This window comes from Carassius gibelio, chromosome A15 (assembly GCF_023724105.1).
Source record: "Carassius gibelio isolate Cgi1373 ecotype wild population from Czech Republic chromosome A15, carGib1.2-hapl.c, whole genome shotgun sequence".
NCBI lineage: Eukaryota > Metazoa > Chordata > Actinopteri > Cypriniformes > Cyprinidae > Carassius > Carassius gibelio.
In genome coordinates, this window is record NC_068385.1 from 24,670,916 (window position 1) to 24,694,904 (window position 23,989).

Sequence of the window (23,989 nt, forward strand, 5' to 3'; positions counted from 1 at the left end):
GGACCCCAATGACATGATATTTAGCTCCTAAAATGCTAATTCTACCAGGGGAATCCCACCAAAAACATGCATTTTACCCCACTTGAATGTGATTTATTTTTTACCAGTGGATCCCCTCAAAACTTCATTGGGATACTGTTGAGTAGCAATTGGGCAGGTTTTGTGAAAACCTGGCAATCCTGGTGGAGATTCAAGAGCTCATGGTCGTGTGCATACAGGTGTTACAGTTTAACTGGTGGTGACCGTGTTACTGAGTTTGCATTGCTTCCAAATGCAATTTTAACTACCACATTCCTATTAACGAGCATTCTGGTTGCACATGAAGGCAGCATTAGTGAAAACAGGCAGAGACAATGGTAGCTTTAGTAACATTAGCCTTACAATGAGCCAAGAAAACCTTTTGGAAAACAAAATATGGTGCTTACTTTGTCTGTAGTCTGGATGTTTGCACACAAAGCATTGGTATCAATCCCTCTTTCAGAAATACTTTTTGCACAATTCGCAGAGGCAGTATGGTATAAAATGTTAGCATAAATGTATAGGACTTGTTCTTGTTTGTTACAAGAAGAGGATACAAAATACAGCTTAGATGATTCAAATCGCAATGACATTTCGAAATTTGGTCGCAGAATGCTTCCCAGTGCCAAGACCAATTTGCCCCTCAAAGGACAGGCTGCCATTACTGCTGCCGCTAACACAAGAAAGGCCTGATATCGCAACCCTCTTCCCAATCAGGATCATGCACGCATTTTCTTCAGGTCATCAGCGCTTCAGAGTCCAACAGTCCTTAGACCTGCCACCCTCTCGTCTGCTATTCTTCCTCCTGTGAGCAAATTGACTTTGATCTCAATCCCTCCTCTTTGTTCAGCAAGGCTTGGTTGATTACAGTGCTTCACCGCCGATGCTGCCTGGCCTCCGAGACAAGCATCTGTAAGCGCTAACAAAAACATAATTGCTAAAAGCCTCCAATTGCCAATTTCAGCTGGAGAGCCACTGCTGTTACACTGGCACGCTTGCCAGGGAACATTGAATTAGCCATTCTGAGTCTAGTGTATTCGAGCTCATCTACACACACACAGATACTTTTAGTATTCTTTCAGCACGTTTGTGCACGTTGTTTTCTGTGCTGCCTGTCACATATGCTTTGGTGCTGGGTGACATTCATGCTTGTCTAATGGGAATGGGTGGTATTGATCAATGCATGAATGCTTAAGGTAGGCTTCCTCTGTATGAAGGATCCCTAAGCCTTATGTGTGCTCTTTCTCTCTTTGTCTCCCAGTCTCTCTGTCTGTGTGAATCCACATGGGGTGGAACTGATATTCTGCAACACAGCACTTCTTGCTTGCATCTTGCTTCTGGTGCTCTTCCTCTAGAGCCACAGCATCAAATGTTGGCATCGATAATAGCATTATTGGTTTCAGAACAGCTCAGAAATACATTTCCAATGGTAAGCAGTCATATCACTGCTTAAAAGACCAGCCGGTGGGGGATTTAAGATGGATTTCCTGCCTGGTCAAGCTGTCCTGAAGTGCCACAAACCCCTCAAAAACCACCAAACCAATTCAATTCAAGTTTATTTGTATAGTGCTTTTCATGATACAAATCGTTGCAAAGCAGCTTTACAGAAAATTAAGTTTCTACAATATATTAAGTAGTAGCTTGTCACCTATCTAAACCTGGCAAGGAGGTCCTATACTCTTAAAAATAAAGTTATGTGTTTGTGCTCTGCATTTAACCCATCCAACACACAAGGGTCACACCTCAGTTGTGGTATCGAGGATGGAGAAGATTTTTAGTCATTCACCCCCCCACCTACAATCCCTGGGACTCGAACCCTTGACCTTTGGGTTACAAATCTGACTCTTTAACCATGAGGCCACAACTGACAAAAAAAAAAAACTGAATAAAGTTGCAATTTCCATTGCACAAGGTTCTTTAGATTATTTAAATGTTATTAAAACTAAGAATAAAATGGTTATTTAAGGACCTGCTCACTGAAAGTCTCTTTGGGAACCTAAAATGGTTCTTCTAAAGCATCCTTGTGAAAACCCTCTTTTATAACCTTTATTTTTTAGAGAGTAGGCTGGTTTAAGTGGTTCATTTCAGCAGGGAGATTCTCACAATTTGCCTTTGACACCTTCCATCTGTCTGCTTTTCTGCTAATGATAATGGTACATCATGCAAATTGTCCACTAAACAGTGGCTGTTCTTTGAATGACAGCAAGCAAACAGGGTCAAAGTTGAAGCTGTTTGATCAGCACGTAACAGTGCTTGATCTGTAAGCAACTGCATTTTGTAGGCTTTGTTTGGCTTCAGTGCAATGTAGAACTCTAACTTAAGTCAAATAAAAGGACCTTTGAATGAAAATAGCTTGCTAGATTACAGGCTGCATTCGAGCTGAAGAAGTGAAGACTTCTTTTTTTATTATTTAAATTAGACTTGTTATGTTCTTATTTGTGTCTTCATTTTATACCCTGGATGAAGACAAATGCTAAATCATTATGTTAGAATGTAAAGCTAATGATTTGACTCTATATTTCAGTCATAGAAGTAAAAGGAAAAAGAACAAATGTTCAGTCATGTTTTATTTCATTCAGTGTTCCAGCCTACATGGTAGAAATCCAACTAAAGCTCATTAGGAAATTGTACCTGTGGCGACACTTCTACTAAATGATGCTATGATTCTTGTACGTTTTGGGACACTTTTATAGGGAAATTTCCAGTGAGTGGTCCTAAAAGTGCATTCGGTTTTATCCAAAACCGATGTGAATCTGGCCATGTTTTATTACCGTAGTTGATGTACGTTATGCGGCTGTTCAGAAATTAAATGTCTCATGAGTGGCGTTAAACCTTAAACCGATATTGTGACCAAAAACAAACATGACATGAAAACACGTATGCTACCCTGTGATTTTATTTTGCTTCTGCAAGTCTTGAGCTTCTCTGTTGTAAAATGTTTCACAGGACTCATACCTGAGTGGTTGTTATTGCGAGTGCATTGCTGTACAGGGTGAGCTTTCGAGGAAATGTACTATGTATTTACTGCCACTGGAGTTAAAGGGGTCATATGATGCGATTTTCATTTTTCATTTCTCTTTGGAATGTTACAAGCTCTTGGTGCATGAAGAAGATCTGTAAAGTTGCAAAGACTAAAGTCTCAAATCCAAAGAGATATTCTTTATAAAAGTTAAGAGTCAACCACGCCCATTCTAACATGCCCCCACAGGTCTATGTCACAATGTGGGAAGATTTACATAATGCTGCCCAAATGTTCACGCAAAGAAAGAAGGCGTAGCTTTTATTCACGCTGTTACTGCCGTCATGTTGTGGAGATGCTGTGTGTTTCATTTGAGAAAGCGAAACTGCTTTGTTTGGCCTTCCAAAAGAGGACACAACTAGAAATCAGTGGTTAAAGGGGGGGTGAAATGCTATTTCATGCATACTGAGTTTTTTACACTGTTAAAGAGTTGGATTCCCATGCTAAACATGGACAAAGTTTCAAAAATGAAGTTGTACGTTTGAAGGAGTATTTTTGTTCCAAAAATACTCCTTCCGGTTTGTCACAAGTTTCAGAAAGTTTTTTTCGAGTATGGGTCTGTGTGACGTTAGTTGGGGCGGAATTTCCTTATATGGGTCCTAAGGGTACTTCTCCCGGAAGAGCGCGCGCTCCCGTATAGCAGAGCAGAGACGAGAAATTCACTGATCAGAGCAAGAGAGCGAAATGTCACAAAAGAAGTGTGTTTTTGGTTGCGAGGGCAAGATAACCCTGCACAGATTACCAAAAAAAAAAAACATCAAGGGACCAGTGGATGGAGTTTATTTTTACAGAGCATCAACGGAGTTGTGCAAGTGTTTGTGTTTGTTCCCTGCATTTCGAAGATGCTTGTTTTACAAACAAGGTCCAGTTTGTCACCGGGTTTGCACATCGTTTATTTCTTAAGGATGATGCAATCCCAACGAAAAAGGGCCACGATCGTGTGTTGGAACCGCAGGCGGTGAGTAAAACTGCTTCAAATATCTCTGTGTTGTTAACTTAGCGATCGGCACGTAAGCACATCAAGTAAACCTTGTACACCTTTAAAGAAAAAAAAAGACGACATAAAGTGGAACTTAGTCATTTTCCAAAACCGCTAAGTGTAACGGAGGCCAGCGAGTAGTGCTGTGCAGGTAATCCTCCCCGATCTCAAGAGACGCACTAGAAACAGACGCTAGTGGCTGTAGCCATTTAGCCTCCTTGTTAGAGGAGACCCGGGTTCGAGCCCCGCTCGGAGCGAGTGCGAGGAGCGTCAGAAAGGACCCGTGAGAGAGGGGTCACATAAGCAAATATATACAGTTTCAATACACACCAAATAGAGACGTCCTGATGTAGTCGTTGCTGCTGCTGCTCTCGTTCAGTTTCAGCCTCTGGATCTGATTCTGGATCATAAATAAACGGCTGAATCTGACTGTTAGCCATGGTTTGTTTTGGATGATGGGTTTTTTTTCCTCACGGTAATGTCACAACTTCCAAACGCTCTCAACGCAAAAGCCTACTCGCGCTCGTGATTCTTTAGCTCCGCCCACACGTCACGCCTCCAGCCGGTCGTGTTTTTCCGAAAAAAATCGGCACTGACTATTTTTCTCTTATAAATATAATAAAACTAAAGACTTTTTTGAGATATGAAGGATGCAGTACTACTCTATAGGTACTCAAGATTAACAGGAGATTGAGTGAAAATGAGCACCCCCCCCCCCCCCCTTAAGTTGTATTTACAACACTATTCCAGAACCGTTCAACCCCAATATTCAGATGTGTGAAGTGCATTTTATGGAATATGAAGACTGTTTCCTGATACAGCAGCCTACAATGCGTCTGTGGCACAAAGGCTTTTTCCATAAAGTGAGGCAGTTCCAAGTTTGCAAGGACAGTCTGGTGCTTCTGACTCACAGCATGGAAGTATATTTTTATATTGAAATCATTTGCCAAGGATGATTCAAACATCAGTTTTGATCAGTGTAGAGTAGCGCTTGTTGTTTGTTGTTTCTTCGATCACAAATGCAGACATGGTTATGTGTTTACGCAGCACGATACAAAACGCATGAATAGACACTATGGGCCCTATCTTGCACCCAGCGCAATTGACTTTGTACACCGACGCATGTGTCATTCCTATTTTGCACCCGCGCAAAGCGCGCTTTTCCCTCCACAGAGGCACGTCGCTAAACTAGTGAATGAACTTGCGCTCCCTGGGCGGTTCAGCGCAAAAAAGGAGGCGTGTTCCGGCGCAAACAATCCCTGGTGCTATTTTGCTGTTCCATTAAACAATTGCGCCACTGACCAGAAAAAACCTAGTCTAAAGTCAGTGGCGCGTTGCGCGTTGTTCATTATGCTATTTTAAGGGCGCATGCTTGACCATAATGTGTAGCGTGCACAACGCGCATACACTTTGCTCATGTAATCTACACAGATGCAACAGTTATTTTTGCAAATCATAAATTGTTACACTAAAAAAAATTAACACATGAGATGACGGAAATCATTGTGGTGTGCCACGAAGATGTGAACAAAATAGGCATAAATCTAGCTTACAAATTATTCAGGCTAATTATTCTCCCATCCCCATACAACACAACCTCTCTGTCTTTCACTGCTCTTACAAGAACATCAGTCTCCTCGGCTGTGAACCGCTCCTGGCGTGCGCCTGGTAAATACGCCATAATAATAGCAATCCATAATGGAACTTGCGCACCTGCTTTTAAAGGGAATGTTGGATGACGCTCTGATTGGTTTATTTCACGTTACGCCCAAACCACACCTATGAATAATGAAGCTACTTCAGACCAACCCACTTTAGATTTGCGCCGGGCGCAAGAGCCATTTATCCCGCTGGGAAAATAGCAACAGCGCCGAGACCCGCCCACAAACTTACTTGCGCTTCGCGCTTTGACACTTGCGTTTCAGATCGTTAAAATAGGGCCCTATAAGTCATTATAATCATAATAATTTTTTTTCCCAACTGATGCAACAAATGCCTTGTTTGTAATGGGTCTTATTGGTTTTGTCTCATCTAGTGATGTCTGGATGTCTATATATAATTTTTTCCCCTTAAACTGCATTACACCAAATACAAAAAAAAATCTTCATATTAGCAAGGTCATATGACTCCTTTAATTGCATCTTGAAACTGCAGTTAATTGCATGTATACTTAAATGTTTGGAGTTTTGCAGAAATGTAGCTTTAGGCACATTTCCAATATGTAAGATATGTAACCAGTATGTATTGTTAGCATGTTTGAATTGTAAATTAGCAAAATTAGCTGTGCTAATAAATGTTTGGTGTTTTTTTTTTTTTTTTTTTTGCATTTTAGGCGAACTTGCATGCTTTACTTCTTATATAAATCCTGACAGTAAGCATCTTATATAAAGCCCCCATTCATTCTCTTTGAGAAAAAAGATGGCATCAGATCATTTTGTTTTTCTCACTCTCTTCCCAGTAACATCTCCGAAATATCCATAACAAAGGAAGTTTGTTCTATCAGTGAGAGAATTCAATGCAAATATGAGTATGGGGGAGTAGGGTCGGGAGGGGTGCATCTGTTGTACTCCTCAGTAGGAACAATACGCCAAGCAACACTTCTTTTTAATCATTGCTATCAAAGCTGGCATGCTGGCAGAAAAAGGCAAGTGTGCTTCAGCTCCAGGGCAGAGTAAGAGAGCGTTTGAGGATAACACGAAAACCCACGGCTAGCCCATGGGGATAGGAGGTGATTATTCAAGCAGCCAATTAGACGCCTGTCTACACGTTTGTTACAACTCACAACTGTTCAAACCCCAGAGAGGCCAAGGTTAACACACACACAGAGAGAGAGAGAGAGAGAGAGAGAGATAGAAAGAGAGACTGGGGACTTTTTCATTCATTGTGCCACAGGAATACAGTTGTTTACTTATACTTTGAGGGTGAAAACTATATTTACATGGCAATTAAATGGCAAAAGTCACAGGTTTTTTTTTTCTTTTTTTTTTTTTTTTGCATGTCACATAACTAAAATATTTAGTATTTTGCTTTCTGTAGGTTTGTAAACACATATGGTACAATAGGTAGCAGTGGTTACCGATCTGGTTTTTCTTCAGGATCCAGAATTTGTGGCGATTCAGTGCAGTACCAAATGTAGAAAAGACATTTATTAAAACTCCAATATTGACAATTATAATAATACAAATAAAAATCATTATCATCATCATCATCTAAACCATTTTTGTTAGATTTTTGTATTATTATTATTATTAGATTTTTAGGTTTGCTAGATACTTAGATCTTATTTAATTTATTTATTTAGGAAATTAAATTATTATCATTAAAAATAATGTTTATTTATTTATTTATTTATCCAAATAAAAATTAAACATTTAATTTAATAGTTTAGGTGTAAATGTGTGAAAACCATGTTATACATAATGAAAATGTAATGTAAAACATTACATTTTTTCTTTCTTTTTTTTTACTCAATAACTTTGTCTGCCTTTATGCTTTATTTTTGTGATGGAGTAGCCTTGTACACATTGGTAAAGGGAAGTAATATTAACCTACATTATTTTCCATTTAATGTTGTTTCACTTAAAAAAAAGATTCTTTATGGAAGTGCAATGGTTTTATGTTGTCTTTAAATAATTGTTCAGTTCAACTTTAGCTCTATCCACAGCATCTGTGACATGTGGCATGCAATAATTTCAACATTAATGCACTTGAAATGAAAATCTTTGAGGCGGTCCAGATGTTCAGCATTTAGAATTTTCAAGGCATCTGTCCCCATTTTTGTTGGGGTGTATAACTATAAAACATAAAAGCATGAAATAAGATTTCCAGTTTTTAGTAAATGTGTCTTCATTATTCTTTTATGCTCACTGTCAAAGATGTTTCTTATTCCGGTCATGAGTCTAGGCAATTACTTAGTTTTTAATATTTAATTTAGTCAGTGTAGCACAGACTTAGTGTAATTGTGCAATCCACGTTTGGTGTTGTTTGAAACATTTTTTGATGGAATACATTATTAATATTTTGAAATGGATAAATAATTCTGCCTGGAATTGTTGATGTGGTGGCTCATCGGTTTTGGTGTGCGTGTTTATATGGGGTAAATGTGTGTCATTGTCTCGAAGGAGCTCAAAGCAATCAGTGTTGTTGACTTGCTGTGCAGCTCTGCATTCGGACGAGCTGAAGAACGTCTCTAGAACGTGGACAACCAGTGCACATCTAGTGGACACCATGAAGATTTAAGTAAATATTAACAGAAAGTTCATTTTTGGCTGAATTATATCTTTAATACCATCACATCTAAGCATTTTGGTGGATAGCAGGATCCATGCATTTATTTGATCCCTCATTTGATACTTTATGCATTATAATCATATAAAGAAAGAAAAGAGTATATTTTACTGTAATGTGACTGATTTATCTTCTCCTTCTGATTAGTTTTGTCTCCAGTGTATTTTTGGGTTCCTTAACCACACTCTGCTCCAGATATAAGATCAAACTGGACTCCGATGGAATCCAGTATGGAGGCCATGGCCGACTGGACCACAACACTGACTTCTTCACTGAGCCAATGGAATTCAACAATCTGCCCAACTCTATGTTGGTAAGCAAACTATACTATTTGAATACTATAAACATGTATTAACATTCAACATTCATATGCCAACAATCTGTTTTTCTTTATCTTTGCTGATTGTGGTGGAAAATATGTGAGGATGTTTGTTAAATGGAGCTCAGAGTGCTACAAGTGCGCATTAAAAACAATACCAGTAAAATGTCTCAATTCCAATTTTAATACCACAGCAAAAACTATTATGGTATTAAACCCACCCTTTAATTATATTAATCCAAATACACAAATTAAATTAAAATAATGGAATGTAGCCTTTAAGCATTAAGTAAACATTGCCTAAGTAATTAAAAACGAGTAAACAAATTCTCATTTAATCACTCAAGTAGACATTCAGTAATCAAATAAAGATTAAAGAAGCACATTACAAGAACTTGATCAAATGGAAACAACAAAGCATAGATGCAAATGAAGTAAACAGTCATCTAACAGCAGTACTGTATCAGGTTTTCTAATAAACATTCACAGAAATTAAAGTATATTAAACAACCTTACTTAAACAGTCTTCACTATAGATCATTAGATCAAATAAGTTAATACCGCTCCAGTGCTGTTGGAGTTTGACTAAAAGGCAAGTCTGTAATTAAAATATGTACAGTTTATTTTTCTTCTTCTTCTTCTTAAAGCACTAGACATTTACACCAGTTGTTCTTAACCTGAGGCCCATTAAGTTCTAAGGGAGCCTTAAAGGGTTAGTTAACCCAAAAATGAACATTATGTCATTAATGACTCACCCTCATGTCGTTCCAAACCCGTGAGACCTCCCTTCATCTTCGGAACACTGTTTAAGATATTTTAGATTTAGTCCGAGAGCTTTCTGTCCCTCCATTGAAAATGTATGTACGGTATACTGTCCATGTCCAGAAAGGTAATAATAACATCATCAAAGTAGTCCACATGACATCAGAGGGTCAGTTAAAAATTTTTGAAGCATCGAAAATACATTTTGGTCCAAAAAATAACAAAAATACAACTTTGTTCAGCATTGTCTTCTCTTCCGGGTCTATTGTGAGCACGTTCATTGCAGTGTAGTGATATCCAGTTCGCAAACGAATCATTCGATTTAACTGTTTTTTCTTGAACCAGTTCACCAAATCAAACAATTGTTTGAAATGGTTCACGTCTCCAATAAGCATTAATCCACAAATTACTTAAGCTCTTAACTTTTTTTTAATGTTGCTGACACTCCCTCTGAGTTAAAATAAATCAATATCCCAAAGTAATTCATTTACTCAAACAGTACATTGACTGAACTGCTGTGAAGAGAGAACTGCAGATGAACACCGAGCCGAGCCAGATAACGAACGTAAGATTGACTCGTTCTCAGAACGAAACGCATAAAACTCATTTGGACTCTCATTCTGATGGCACTCATTCACTACAGAGTTATACAGTGATGTAATTCTAAATTTCTCCAAATCTGTTGTGATGAAGAAGCTCATCTACATCTTGGATGGTCTTAGGGTAAATGCATTTCAGGAATTTTTGGGTGAAATATTCATTTAAATGTGATTTCTAAACCTGAAAAGCTTTGTACGACAATGAATCCTGAATAATTATTTTTTGGGGGTTGAAGTGCTGGGTTGGCTGAGAGTACAAGCAATCTTGAGTTGAAGCTGATGGTCATTCATCCAACCAGAAATGTCTTTTAGACAGGCTGCACTGCAAACAGCTACAAACAGATCATCTGGTCCGAATGAGAAGTATAGTTGAGTGTCATCAGCATAGCAGTAATAGGAAAAGCCATGTTTCTGAATTACAGATCCTAATGCTGACATGTATATGGAAAAATAAGTGGTCCAAGCACTCAGCCCTGAGGAATCCCAGTAGCAATAATTGTTACTTAGAAACCTTACCCCTCTAAGACACCCTGAAGGACCTACCTGAGAGGTGCCTTCATGAAGTTGGACAGGAGGATCTGGTTGTTAGCCGTGTTAAAAGCAGCAGCCAAGATTAGTTCTGAGGATTTGGAAGCTGCTCTTGCATGTCTCAGGGCTTCAGTAACCGAGAGCAGGGCAGTCTAGTTGAGTGGCCACTTTTGAAGCCAGATTGGTTGTTGTCCAGGAGATTGTTCTGTGTGAGAAACAAGAGTTGGTTGAACTAACTCAAGTGTCTTAGCAATGAATGGAATTAGTGATACTGGTCTGTATTTTTCTAAATGTGCTGGATTTAGAAAGAGTTTCTTATGCAGTGGGGTTATCCGAGCCTGCTTAAATGCTGTAGGAAAAGTACCAGTGTGAAGAGAGGTGTTGATCATGTGAGTGAGCACAGGTATAACTGGAGAAGAAATAGCCTGAAAGAGGTGAGTGGGGATAGGATCAAACAAACTGGTAGTAGGATGATTGGAAAGGATGAGTTTTGAAATGTCTGCCTCCAAGAGTGAAGAGAAGAATGAGGGAGAGTGTGTTTTTGTAGTTATGTGTTTGTCAGTTTGTAGCTTGGATAATTGTGGGTTGATAGTTGTTGTTTTATTTATGAAGAATTTTGCAAAGTTGTCAGCTGTAAGAGTTGTTGAAGGAGGACAGATAATAGAAGGTTTATACAAAAGGGTGCAAGAATCAGAACAGTAGTTAATGTTGTTAAATCTCTTGTTGTGGAATTATGTCGTTTTTGGAGTGGAGACAATTGCAGAGAAGGAAGAGAAGAGTCATCTGAGAAGAGAAGAGTCTATTTATTTTATTTTATTTTAAACTTGTTTATTTAATATAATATATTAAGTTTTGCTTTCAGGAAAAAAAAAATGTATGGGGGTGCTGAAGCACCTGCTAGCCCCTCCCTAGTGCCGCCCATGCTCGGTGGAGTTGCGTGGTGGAGTCACTGGTCTTTGCTCATTGATCTTCACACGAGGGCAGTTACGGAAACTATCCAATTATATACTCACCTGATACCTCTTTATTGAATTCAGCAGGCCACTCCTTACTACTTAGCAAACTGAAACTGCAAAAACACGCAATAGGCTACACATAAAAACAAACGCGACTCCAGCACGCGCCTATCACGGTAAACACAGTAAGCTAAAAAATGTTTCCTAGCAACGACAGGAGCACTAAAATCTAACGAGAAAAGAAACAAAACACTCACAAGCTGATGTCCTCATCTGTTGATCATAATCTGCAGACAAAACACCTGTGTTTGAAAACTGTAAGAGCTTTTATTGAAGCTCAAGGCAATAGTCTGTAATTTAACTGGAGCAATGTTCAACATTTTAAACCTTGCATTGCTAGAATAATGCATGCAAACATTTCAAACCATGAAGTCCCTATATATTGTTTCTGTTCTTTAGGCTCATTTTAAGTGTTAGGCTATTTATCAGAAGTGCAACACTATCTATAGTAGTCATAATTCAGTTAACCTAGCGAGTCACGTGTCTCCATCAGATAGGTTTTTCCATCTCTTAGGTTCTAGCTTTCATATTGTGTATTCTCTTTCCAGAGGCCTTATTGAAATTAAATGCAGAGCTTGAAATTTAAAATCCCTGTTTCAGGCTGCAGCTCATGATGCAAGTCTCCATTCCTCCCTCGCTTCTGAGCACTCCCCCAGTTTCTAGTATTTTCTTTGTCATCCCCTAATATCCTTACCTGAGGGCCTACTGACAATTTAATAAGATCCATAAAAATTCAAAAGCAAACTTTCCATTTTCCCTTACTTTTCAACATAAATTAATAATTGTTAAGCAGAGCATATGGATCTCAATCTTGTAGCTAAAAGGTGCTGAAATAAAGATGTGCAGAACTGGTGTTTGTTTGCTTAGGTTTTTTTACTTCTGTGATAGCTTGGGACCAAATTAATAGACTGAATTCATGAATACAATAAATCCACCTTCATGTGGGTGACTTACAGTACTTTTATCTGTGGAGCACAACAGACGATATTTTGAAGAATATCCATGCTGCTCTTTTCTCTACAATGATTACAAACACTAGGAAAGGGGATTTTGATTAATTTCAGTGACTCAAATATTTTCAACTAGTTCACAGAAATTATATAAATAATAAATTGCATGTGATTGTCGTGCGTGTCTTGTCAGTAAAGCCGGTTCTGTGATTAGCAGTAAATGTCCATCCCCTGCTTTCAAATGGAGTGGACATGCAATACAAATGTGTCAGTCATTGCCTTGGTTGAGTAATATAAAGTTACAGCCATATGGAAGATGATCAGATATTTCTGTTTTTGGGACTCCTTTTTTATCTGATATTTACTTCGTTCAATAACGAAACTCTTGATGTGAAAAATGAAATAAACAGACGGCGACGACGGGTATAATATCAATAAGCGCAAACGTTTCCTCCAAAAACAAAACTGTCTCAGACATTTTATTTTTTAAATATATTGAATGTAGCGTAGCTGTTTACTTGGCTGTTTGATCAAATAGCACACTTTTTGGGAAAATTGACCACTTTCAATAATGATGCATTCAGTTCCATTCGGTTGCATGCCATAGCTATTTCCAAGCACAACACTGCGTCTTAAGCACACAAACCTTTGGGTCTAGTGGATCCTAATGACACAGAGCTTCTCATTGGTATTACTCAGAGTTGTTCAGTTTTTAAAGTACGTAGTTTGCAGCACATTCCTGGCTTTTATTTTTAACTGTACTTTCACTTTCATCTAAAGTACATTGGGTTATGCGCAAGACTTTCTGCTCCCTGTGCAAAAATTCCTCTTTTATCTCCTCTTGAAGCCCCAGCTGTATTAAGACAGCCTTCATCAATTAAACCCCCAAAATTACACATTCTCTTTTTTCTTCCTTTGCAGCACTTTATTAATGCAGAAAGCAATATATCGCTTCCCACCCACATTCTACCAAACGCAAAGTTTATTTTAACAAGTGTGCGACCAGTAGCATTCCCAGTAGGGAATAAAGCAAGCCTTGCACAGACAACAGAGCAGATTTGGCGATGATACGCTCTGATATTTGTCTTTTCCGCAGCTCAGAGCTGACACACCTGCATAAAATAGAAATGAATCATTGTGATCGTTGGCAGGTGCCACAGTTAGGTCCCTTTCTGTGCAATTTTTCTCCATGATTTATATAAGGGCTGCAGCTTAAAAGTCAGCTCGGGTCCACGTAAACTTTTCCTCCCTCTTTCCTGTTTCTTCTCTTTAATGGGTCCATCAGCAATAAACTCTCATTTGCAGTCTGAAGGCGTTGCACATGCTGACACGTGGCGCATTTGGCAGAATCAGGTATACAGAGTCTGACTGCAGAGGCAGAGAGCGAGTGTAAAATACTACCCTATGCAGTGATGAACAAATATTAATTTCTTGCCCCCAGCATCAATTTGGTGTGAACTTTGTCTCCTCTTTTATGTCTGTTTCCTAAAGTTTTGCATATGAAATGGATTGTTTGAATTCCAATGATATTTATGAGACACTAATTACAAAATTCCTGCAAATCGCCCCTTTTGAGGTTTTCTGGAGCTAACTAGACTGCTTAGCTCTCCCCCTTCAGAAACATGAAATTCAGTAAATTAGAATGTGCATAATGTCTGGCAGTGAACTTGCTATTTGTTCAACACATCTCTTAGCATGTAATAGATTGTATAAATTGCAGTTTTGTATTATTTATTCTTTTTAATCAACCCTAAAAAGTTTTTAGCACTTAGAGATTGTCCTTAAAGTGAACTACATTTTACATTTGCAATGGAGAAGTCGTGGCCTAGTGGTTAGAGAGTTTGACTCCTAACCCTAATGTTGTGGGTTAGATTCTCGGGCCAGCAATACCACGACTGAGGTGCCCTTGAGCAAGGCACCGATCCCCCAACTGCTCCCCGGGCATAAGGGTGATTAAGACCATGTCCACACTAATACGTTTTCATTTGAAAATGCATCTTTTTCTCTCCATTTTGGCCTTCCGTCCACACTGAGATGGCATTTTTATCAAGGAAAACTGAGCGTTTTGAAAATGCTCTCCAAAGCGGATGAATTAAAAAATGCTGATTTTGCGTTGTAATGTTGACTGTGAAAACTGAGGTTCTTGAAAACGACGATGCAAGTTTAGTCATGTGTCTAATATATTTTATATATATATATATATATATATATATATATATATATATATATATATATATATATATATATACAGGTGCTTCTCAATTAATTAGAATGTCGAGGAAAAGTTAATTTATTTCAGTAATTCAACTCAAATTGTGAAAATCATGTATTAAATAAATTCAAATGCACACAGAATGAACTAGTCTAAGTCTTTGGTTCCTTTAATTGTGATGATTTGGCTCACATTTAACAAAAAACCCACCGAATCACAATCTTAACAAATTAGAATATTGTGACATGCCAATCAGCTAATCAACTCATCACCTGCAAAGGTTTCCTGAACCTTCAAAATGGTCTCGGACAATCATTGACACCCTTCACAAGGAGTGTAAGTCACAAAAGTTAATTCCCAATACGCTGGCTGTTCACAGAGTGCTGTATCCAAGCATGTTAACAGAAAGTTGAGTGGAATGGAAAAGTTCTCAACCGAAAGAACCGCAGCCTTATGAGGATTGTCAAGCAAACTGGATTCAAGAATTTTAGAGAACTTCACAAGGAATGCACTGAGGCTGAGGTCAAGGCATCAAAAGCCACCACACATAGATGTGTCAAGGAATTGGGCTACAGTTGTCGTATTCCTCTTGTTAAGCCACTACTGAACCATAGACAATATCAGAGGCGTCTTTTCTGGGCAAAGGAGAAGAAGAACTGGACTGTTGTCATTGGACCAAAGTCCTTTTTTTTCAGATGATAGTAAGTCTTGTATTTCAATTGGATACCAAGGTCCTAGAGTCTGAAGAAACGGTGAAGAATCTCATACCCCAAGCTGCTTGAATTCCAGTGTTAAGTTTGTGAGGATTTGTGGTGCAATGTCATCTGCCGGTGTTGGTCCATTGTGTTTTTTGAAAACAAAGTAACTGCACCGGTTTACCAAGAAATATTGGAGTACTTCATGCTTCTTTCTGCTGACCTGCTTTTTGAAGATCCTGATTTTCCGTCAGGATTTGGCACCTTCCCCACACTGCCAAAAGCACCAAAAGTTGGTTAAATGACCATGTTGTTGGTGTGCTTGACTGGCCAGCAAACTCACCAGACCTGAACCCCAGAGAGAATCTATGGGTTATTGTCAAGAGGAAAATGAGAAGCAAGAGACCAAACAATGCAGATGAGCTGAAGTCCACTGTCAAAGAAACCTGGGCTTCCAGACCACCTCAGCAGGGTCACAAACTGATCACCTACATGCCAAACCCAAAAATCCTCACAATGAAAAGAACCAAAGACTTAAACTACTTCAGTCTGTGTGAATGTATTGAATTTATTTAATACATGAGTTTCACAATTTGAGTTGAATGAGTAGCTCCAAATTATTTTTAATATACAAAGCAAATATATACAGAAAGAAATTTCAATATGTATTTACATGCTTAAATACATTACATATATTTGAGAGACTCCGTTATTGATTTCACATATATTTTTTTGTTTCCACTATTCATACTTTGATGAACAATCATTAATAGTTCAGCACCACCTGCATCTCAACCATTTACCAGCATCTCACACTAAATTCTTTTCATAGTCATTTAAAAAAAAAAAGACACATTTCATTACCATCCAAACATTCACTTAATAGTTGCTGTTTTTTTCTCAAACTGATGTATTTAATTATATTCTGCTAGATGTGTAAGTGTATCATCAGTCTCTGTGTCCACGCTCCATAAATCAGTATCCAGCTGAAGTTTCTTGCTCTGCTTCAGTCAAGAAGCACTTGAAAAGCAGGGACGAGATAAGAGACAGGTGTGTGTGAGAGTTTAGTCGGTGAGCGTATTCACCAGAGACCCGTGAACATGGATTTGAGGGGGAGAAAGAGGCAGTGGATTGTTTTGGAGTGTTCTTGTTTTACAAGGTTACACAATGTGCCCATCTTCAGAAGGTCATCATCAGGCTTCGACATCTCCCCGAGGCTCATCATACGGCTCCAACATCTCCCCGAGGCTCGTGAACCGAGCTTGTTTTACGCATGATGTGCCCTGATCCGTCAACCCGTTGTGGAGCGTAGTGCCCAAAAGCTCTTCTGATCCCTCCTTGAAACTCTGGACCTCACAAACCCGCTGTGGGGAAACAATTCACCATTCCACAAGATACTGTTCAAGGCAGAATTCCTCTTTAAGTCTATTTCTCGTACATCTTCAATTTGTTTGGCGACCCCGTACTTTTCGTTCACTTTCCAAATTCTCTTTCATGCTGATCACAAAGAGAAGTTCTAATGATTTGCTGCCCTTGAAGCAGAAAGCGGCTCGGCACAATGAGAACTATAAACCACATGTGCCATCAAGGCCTTCAAACACCTGCTATAGGACTCCTGCCAGCCTTTCCACAGCTCTTACAGCAAGCCTTGAAATGTTATCATTTTCAAAAAGTGTTTTTTTGAATATTTTACAGTCAGTTTGGAATAAAGTGGCACTAAATTGTGTTTTGACACTTAAATGCCATCACATTATGTAACAAAATATCAATTTGAGGCATCAGAGCCTCCCAGAGTATCCGCAAATGTAGTTCATCACATTATAAGAAAGATTCAGGGTTTCTCAACCACAGTGTCCTAAAAAGAATTATTCAAGAAAAACGTCTACACTTTGCACCAAATTCCTTATCAAAATTTCCTTTGACTCTGCTTTTCATGGAAATCAGTTGTGCATTGTTAATTGCTTAAAAATAAAGCTTTTAAAAAGCTGTCAATCATAATGTACTTGTCCGGCTCGGGCCGAAATCTGTCGGGCTGGGGTCCTTTAAAGCCCGATTACAGCTCTAATCTCAAGTGTGTCACTGAATTGTTAAATCCCTTACCATACTGTCATGCCTGATGCGATGACAAAAACATTAAAACCCATTATAAACGAGGCATTTGTTGCATCCAGTGGGGACATAATTACTGATTATAATGACTTGTACTGTGTTTTTACACCTTGTGTTGTGAATCGTGCTGCGTAAACATAAAACCATATCTGCATTTGTGATCGGAGAAACGACAAACAACAAATACTACTCTTTACTACTCAAAACTCAGGTTTGAATCATCAAGTAAGACATACTTACAGACTGTAAGTCAGAACAGCCAGCATTATAGTCTTCTCTCCCAGGATCAGGAAACTGTTCTCCATAAAAAGCGCTGCACACATCTGAATATTTGGGTTGAACTGTTCTGGAATAGTGTTGTAAATACAGCTTAAACACTGATTTATAGGTGTGTCCACTTTTGGAAGGCCAAACTAAATATTTTCACTTTCGCAACAAAACACACAGCATCTTTACAACATGGTGGCAGCAGTGGCATCAACAATAAAGTTACGCATTCTTTCTTTGCGTGTATATTTAGGGGGTGTATTCTTCCCACATTGTGATGTACACATGTGGGGGCGTTTAAACGAGCTGTTTTAGGGGGGTGTGGACGAGTCTTAGCTTTTATAAAGAATATCTCTTTAGGTTTGAGACTTTAATCTTTAGAGATTTTATTATTAAACTTTAGAGATCTTATTTATTCACGAACAGCTTGTAACAGTTCAAAGAGAAAGGAAAACTTGAAATTGCATCATATGACCCTTTTAAGACTTAAACAACATTGAAAATCTGTGGAATTACTTATTACTTAATATTCACCTTCAAATTTAATAGAACTTGAGCCGTTCCACAAAGAACAGTGAGCAAATATTGCAATTGTCTAGATGTGTAAAGTTCTCAGAGAAAGACTAAAGGTTATATCCCAATTAGGCATTGGCTGGTATGAGATTTTGACAGTATGATAACCTTAAACAAAAAAATTCACTGTATCACGGTATTGTCGTTACTGCTCTAAAATGTGTTATTTAAAATGACTGGGTAATAATAATAATAATAAAAAATAAAAATACAAAAAATAAAAATACAAAACTTTTGTTTTTGTGGAGTCACACCAGTGTTATTTTTGTATGATTTGTATACTATTACAGTACTAATTAATTTAGCTTTTTATTATATATTTTTAGTGTGTGTGTGTATATATATATATATATATATATATATATATATATATATATATATATATATATATATATACACATTTTTATATGGTAATGCTTCACAATAAGGTTCCTTTTGTTAACCATATTTAGTGCATTAAATAACAATGAGTAATACGTTTGTTAATGTATTTATTAATCTTCGTAACATTAGTTAATAAAAATGCAACTGTTCATTGTTAGTTCATATTAGCTCAGGTCCATTATATAACATTAATATATACAACTTTTGATTGTAATAATGTGGTAGTAAATGTTGGAATCAACTTAAGATAAATGCTTTAGAAGTATTTCTTATTTTTAGTTTAATTTATGTAGTTAACTAATGTTAACAAATGGCAAAGTGTTGCCGTTACTTTTACATACTTTAAATAATACTTAATTAATGCCTTGAATAATAGGCTTTATCCCAATGTAATATCAGGCCATTGTGTCACCTTAACATTTGTGTCTTTATGCCTTCAAAAATCATAATGAGTCATGAAACAGAATATTCAAGTGCTGTGTGAATTCCATTTTAATGCATTTTTGAATAAATGAATAGTTATGCATTGTCACTGACCCAGCAGTATGCATCCTGTTTTGAATCCAAGTGCAATTAATATCAATTGTATCTCAATTAAATTTGAGTCCAAACCTTTGATCCTCATTGCATATTCTTGACTGCACGTTTAATCAAACACATATCTATTCAAAAGCCAGAATCTTATTTAAATGATCATATTTTATTAATGAGTCTCATATTGCATTGGTTGCAATCATCAGCATGTGTGTGGCGTGCCATAATAATGACATTAGAGACCTCTGCTGTTCTTTGTTAATCTGCTATTTGTCACCATTATTGAGCATTTTAATGTGCACACCAGTAAACTAATAACTCACAAATATCAGCTTATTAAAATAACCAGGTTTTCCCATTTAGGCCTACATGTACATCAGTAACCTGACAAAGCTGTGTTTGCATGACTTCATGACTACAAAATTAGGTTATTTCCCTATAGTGACATCAAAATATAATGATTTGTGTATCTGACATTGATTATTCCATTTATTATTATGTTTGTTGTGATGTTAAAGCTTGCAACGATAGCATGAAATATTATCCTCTAATGCATTTACATAGCAGCATTTCGACTCAACCACTTCTACTTCTGCTGCACAAGATGAGAACACTTTTATGATTTTCTGAGTCATGAAAGAGTCTGCTTTTGTGATATATTTCTTTCTGTCTTTACTTCGAAACTTTTGCTCTGTCTAGATGCGCTTAACTCTGCACTATTGTTCGTTCCTTTCGTGTATCACACGTGCAGACTTCAGTAAGCCGACAGTTATTACGTATACATACCGCGCAAAAAAACGACCTGTGTCTACCAGTTTATACGCCGTTTATTAGCTTACTCTGATAAAAGAAAACGGGTTAACGCGTTTACATGACCATGTGCATTTTCGGCTTAATAAACATCGGCTTAAAAACGTGCATGTAAACGTGCGTTGTTTTATGCAGCTCTGGAAAGTTGTTGACACTGCGCGACGGTAGTTTTTATCTAGACAGGTGTGTTGATTCACTCTGGCTCTGTCTCTTACCAGCAGCACTGCGGTTCTGTCTCTCACCGCCGAGTCTCATTAATTAGTCACCGTTGTGGTTGTCAGTGTTGCGGCATGGCCCCCGTGCCGCTGCACCGGCGGAGGAATTTATAGCGAGCAAACATGTTCTGCGGTATTGTCATTGGGTGAGGGATGAGATATAAAGATGCGAGTCCTGAAGGATGCTTTCTTACAGAGGAGCAGCAGACATGGGGCAGGGATTCACAGCTGCAATGTGAACATACGTATCCTCCATTCCAGTAGAGGTTTGCTGCAGGAGAAACATGGTTCTGTGAAATAGAATGGATGGGGATGGAAAGGTTAGATCAATGTAAAAAAAAAAAAAAAAAATAAGGTTTTCCAAGTTGTGATTTAACAAAGATTATTGGAATATGTTTTATAAAAATATACTAGTATACTTTAAAATGCAATGTCTATTTATTTTATTTACAAATTTAAGTTTTGTTACAAAGTTTGTATTTTTATCAGTATCGCATTTATTTGAAAATATCACAGAGAGGGCCACTAGAGAACATCATGACTGTGTCAAGATGTTTAAAGCTGCGGTAGGTAACTTGTGACGCTCTAGCGGTTAATAAACAGAACTGCTTGCGTCTTGCGGAAGAACATCGTAGCCGGAACTACTTCTCTCTGTTTATGTCTATGAAGAATCACAAAGGTACTGGGTTACTCCGCCGCGGTATCCCCGAAGCAATCTAAAATAGTCCGAATATAAACACTTATTATAGGTGCACCCTAGTGATTCAGGACAAGCTAAAAACACGGTTTAGAAAATTGATTCATGGTGTACTCGCTTATTATATACATTTTTTAACATTTTGAACACAAACAAAGTTACGGACCGCAGCTCTGATTGGTTGTTTTTTACCGTGAGCGATGTATTTTCTGCAAAGGGCAATAGGACCACTGGGAGGAGCCAGAGGAGCTTGATTTTTTTCACAGATTATCTGTCTCATATTCTACTGTCAGGACATAATGACAGGTTTAACAAATATATAAAAAATATATTTTTACAAAAGTTACCTACTGCAGCTTTAAGTCTTTAAAATATCAAATAATATGAGTTCAGGTTGTAAAATGTTATGACTCCCCAAAAAATGGTATTAATAAGTTGTAAAACATAAATATCAAACATTTTTGAAAATATTTAATATGTGCAAACTTCCAAGTATTCATATAAGGATGAAAAATAAATTTTTTACTAGGTTACACTAAATTAGATGTATAATTTAAGTCTTGGAAAAGTTTTTAAAAAACCATAAGAAAGCAAATTGAATACAAATGTTAAAGGGCGGGGTGAAATGCTCGTTTTCACTCAATATCCTGTTAATCTTGAGTACCTATAGAGTAGTACTGCATCCTTCATAACTCCAAAAAGTCTTTAGTTTTATTATATTCATAAGAGAAAGATAGTCTGTACCGATTTTCCCCGGAAAAACACGAGTGACTGGAGGCGTGACGTGTGGGCGGAGCTAAAGAATCACGAGCGCCAGTAGGCTTTAGCGTTGAGAGCGTTTGGAAGCTGTGACATTACCGTGAGGATAAAACCAACCAAAACAAACCATGGCTAACAGTCAGATTCAGCCGTTTATTTATGATCCAGAATCAGATCCAGAGGCTGAAACTGAATGAGAGCAGCAGCAGCAACGACTCGCTCCGAGCGGGGCTCGAACCCGGGTCTCCGGCATGGGAGGGGACGCACTAACAAGGAGGCAGAGATATTTGAAGCAGTTTTACTCACCGCCTGTGGTTCCAACACACGATCGTGGCCCTTTTTCGTTGGGATTGCATCATCCTTAAGAAATAAACGATACTCAAATCCGTCGTCAAACTGGGCCTTGTTTGTAAAACAAGCATTTTAGAAATGCAGGGAACAAACACAAACACTTGCACAACTCCGTTGATGCTCTGTAAAAATAAACTCCATCCACTGGTCCCTTAATGCTGTTTCTCTTTTGGTAATCTGTGCAGGGTTGTCTTGCCCTGGCAACCAAAAACACACTTCTTTTGTGACATTTCGCGACGCTCTCGCTCTGATCAGTGATTGTCTGTGCACAGCCTCTCTCTGCTCTGCTATACGGGAGCGCGCGCTCTTCCGGCAGACGTGCCCTTAGGACCCATATAAGGAAATTCCGCTCCATCTAACGTCACACAGAGCCATACTCGAAAAAAAAACTTTCCGAAACTTGTGACAAACCGGAAGGAGTATTTTTGGAACAGAAATACTCCTTCAAACGTACAACTTAATTTTTGAAACTTTGTCCATGTTTAGCATGGGAATCCAGCTCTTTAACAGTGTAAAAAACTCAGTATGCATGAAATAGCATTTCACCCCCCACCCCCTTTAAATTTCTACAAAAAAATATTTCTAGAGATTTTTTTTTTCTTGACCTCTACCATTACCCCATTTAGTGTTGTCAAAATCATTTGGTGCATGTAAACTTTTCACATATATCTGATGTATACTGACATGAGAGCAGTATGTTACATTTCAGCTCAGAAAGTAACAAACGTAATCGTAGAATACTTTTAAAACCTTTTCATTTTAATGTACAGCTCAATTGGGCCAAGTCTTATTTTGCTATATTTAAAGGGAAAGTTCACCCAAAAAATGAAAATTCTGTCATTAATCACCCCCTTATGTCATTCCAAACCTTTAAGACCTTCGTTCATCTTCGAAACACAAATTAAGATATTTTTGATGAAATCCAAGAGCTTTCTGACCCTGCATAGACATATAATAAATAGTGCATGTGACATCAGTGGTTCAACCCTAATGTTATGAAGCTACGAGAAACCTTTTTGTGTGCAAAGAAAACAAAAATAATAACCTTTTTTAACAATGATTTCACGAGATTACCACAATCTATGCGTGTGGTGCTGCCGATGCAGGATGTGCTGCACCTTGTTTACGAGCAGAGGAAGACGCATGCTGTACATAAAACTTCATCTTTGCAAGCATGTCTCAACTTTTCAACAAGAGTGGAAGACTTGCAATTTTTTGCACAAAGAATGTTAAAATGACATAAGCCTTACTTATTCAAACTCTTTATTGAACATGCAGACAATGAACTAAGAGAGATGGACATTCCCACGTCAAAAAGCCTGCGTCAGCAGCTTCACAGATATGCATCGCGGTACTGTGGTGAACGTGTGTCAAAGAAGAAATCATTGAATAAAGTCGTTATTTTTTTATTTCTTTGCACACAAAAATTATTCTTGGAACTTCATTAAATTGCAGTTGAACCACTGATGTCACATGGACTATTTTAACGATGCCCTTACTACCTTTCTGGACCTTGAATGTGGTAGTTGCATTGCTGTCTATGCAGGGTCAGAAAGCTCTCGGATTTCATCAATTATATCTCAATTTGTGTTCTGAAGATGAATGAAGGTCTTATAGGTTTGAAACGACATGAAGGTGAAGAATTTTCACTATCCCTTTAAGTTCCATTTACATGGAACAGTGTTTTCTCTTGCCCATTTTGTTCTTTCTGCTTTGATTTTTTTAATTAATTCTTTATTTTTATTGAATTAATGATAATGAATTAAATCACAGAAATTGCATCTCAGTGTACATTTATTAAATATTTAGCCTTTTGTTTAGTTTTTTCTTAATTTGCAGCCATCCTGCATATCTCTGTGAATCCATGAATGTAAAAATAATAACTGTGGTCTAACTTGGGCATGGA

The 23,989-nt window shown here is 37.8% G+C and overlaps 1 protein-coding gene across 1 annotated transcript in view; it reads left to right on the top strand.

Moving 5' to 3' along the window:
• Nucleotides 1–23,989, top strand: part of LOC128028762 (1,4-alpha-glucan-branching enzyme-like) — a 133,310-nt gene that overhangs the window by 107,662 nt on the left and 1,659 nt on the right. Inside the window, exon 15 of the mRNA XM_052616081.1 lies at nucleotides 8,499–8,616. Within this exon, the coding sequence (XP_052472041.1) occupies nucleotides 8,499–8,616 (118 nt within the window). The remainder of the gene's footprint in view (nucleotides 1–8,498; nucleotides 8,617–23,989) is intronic.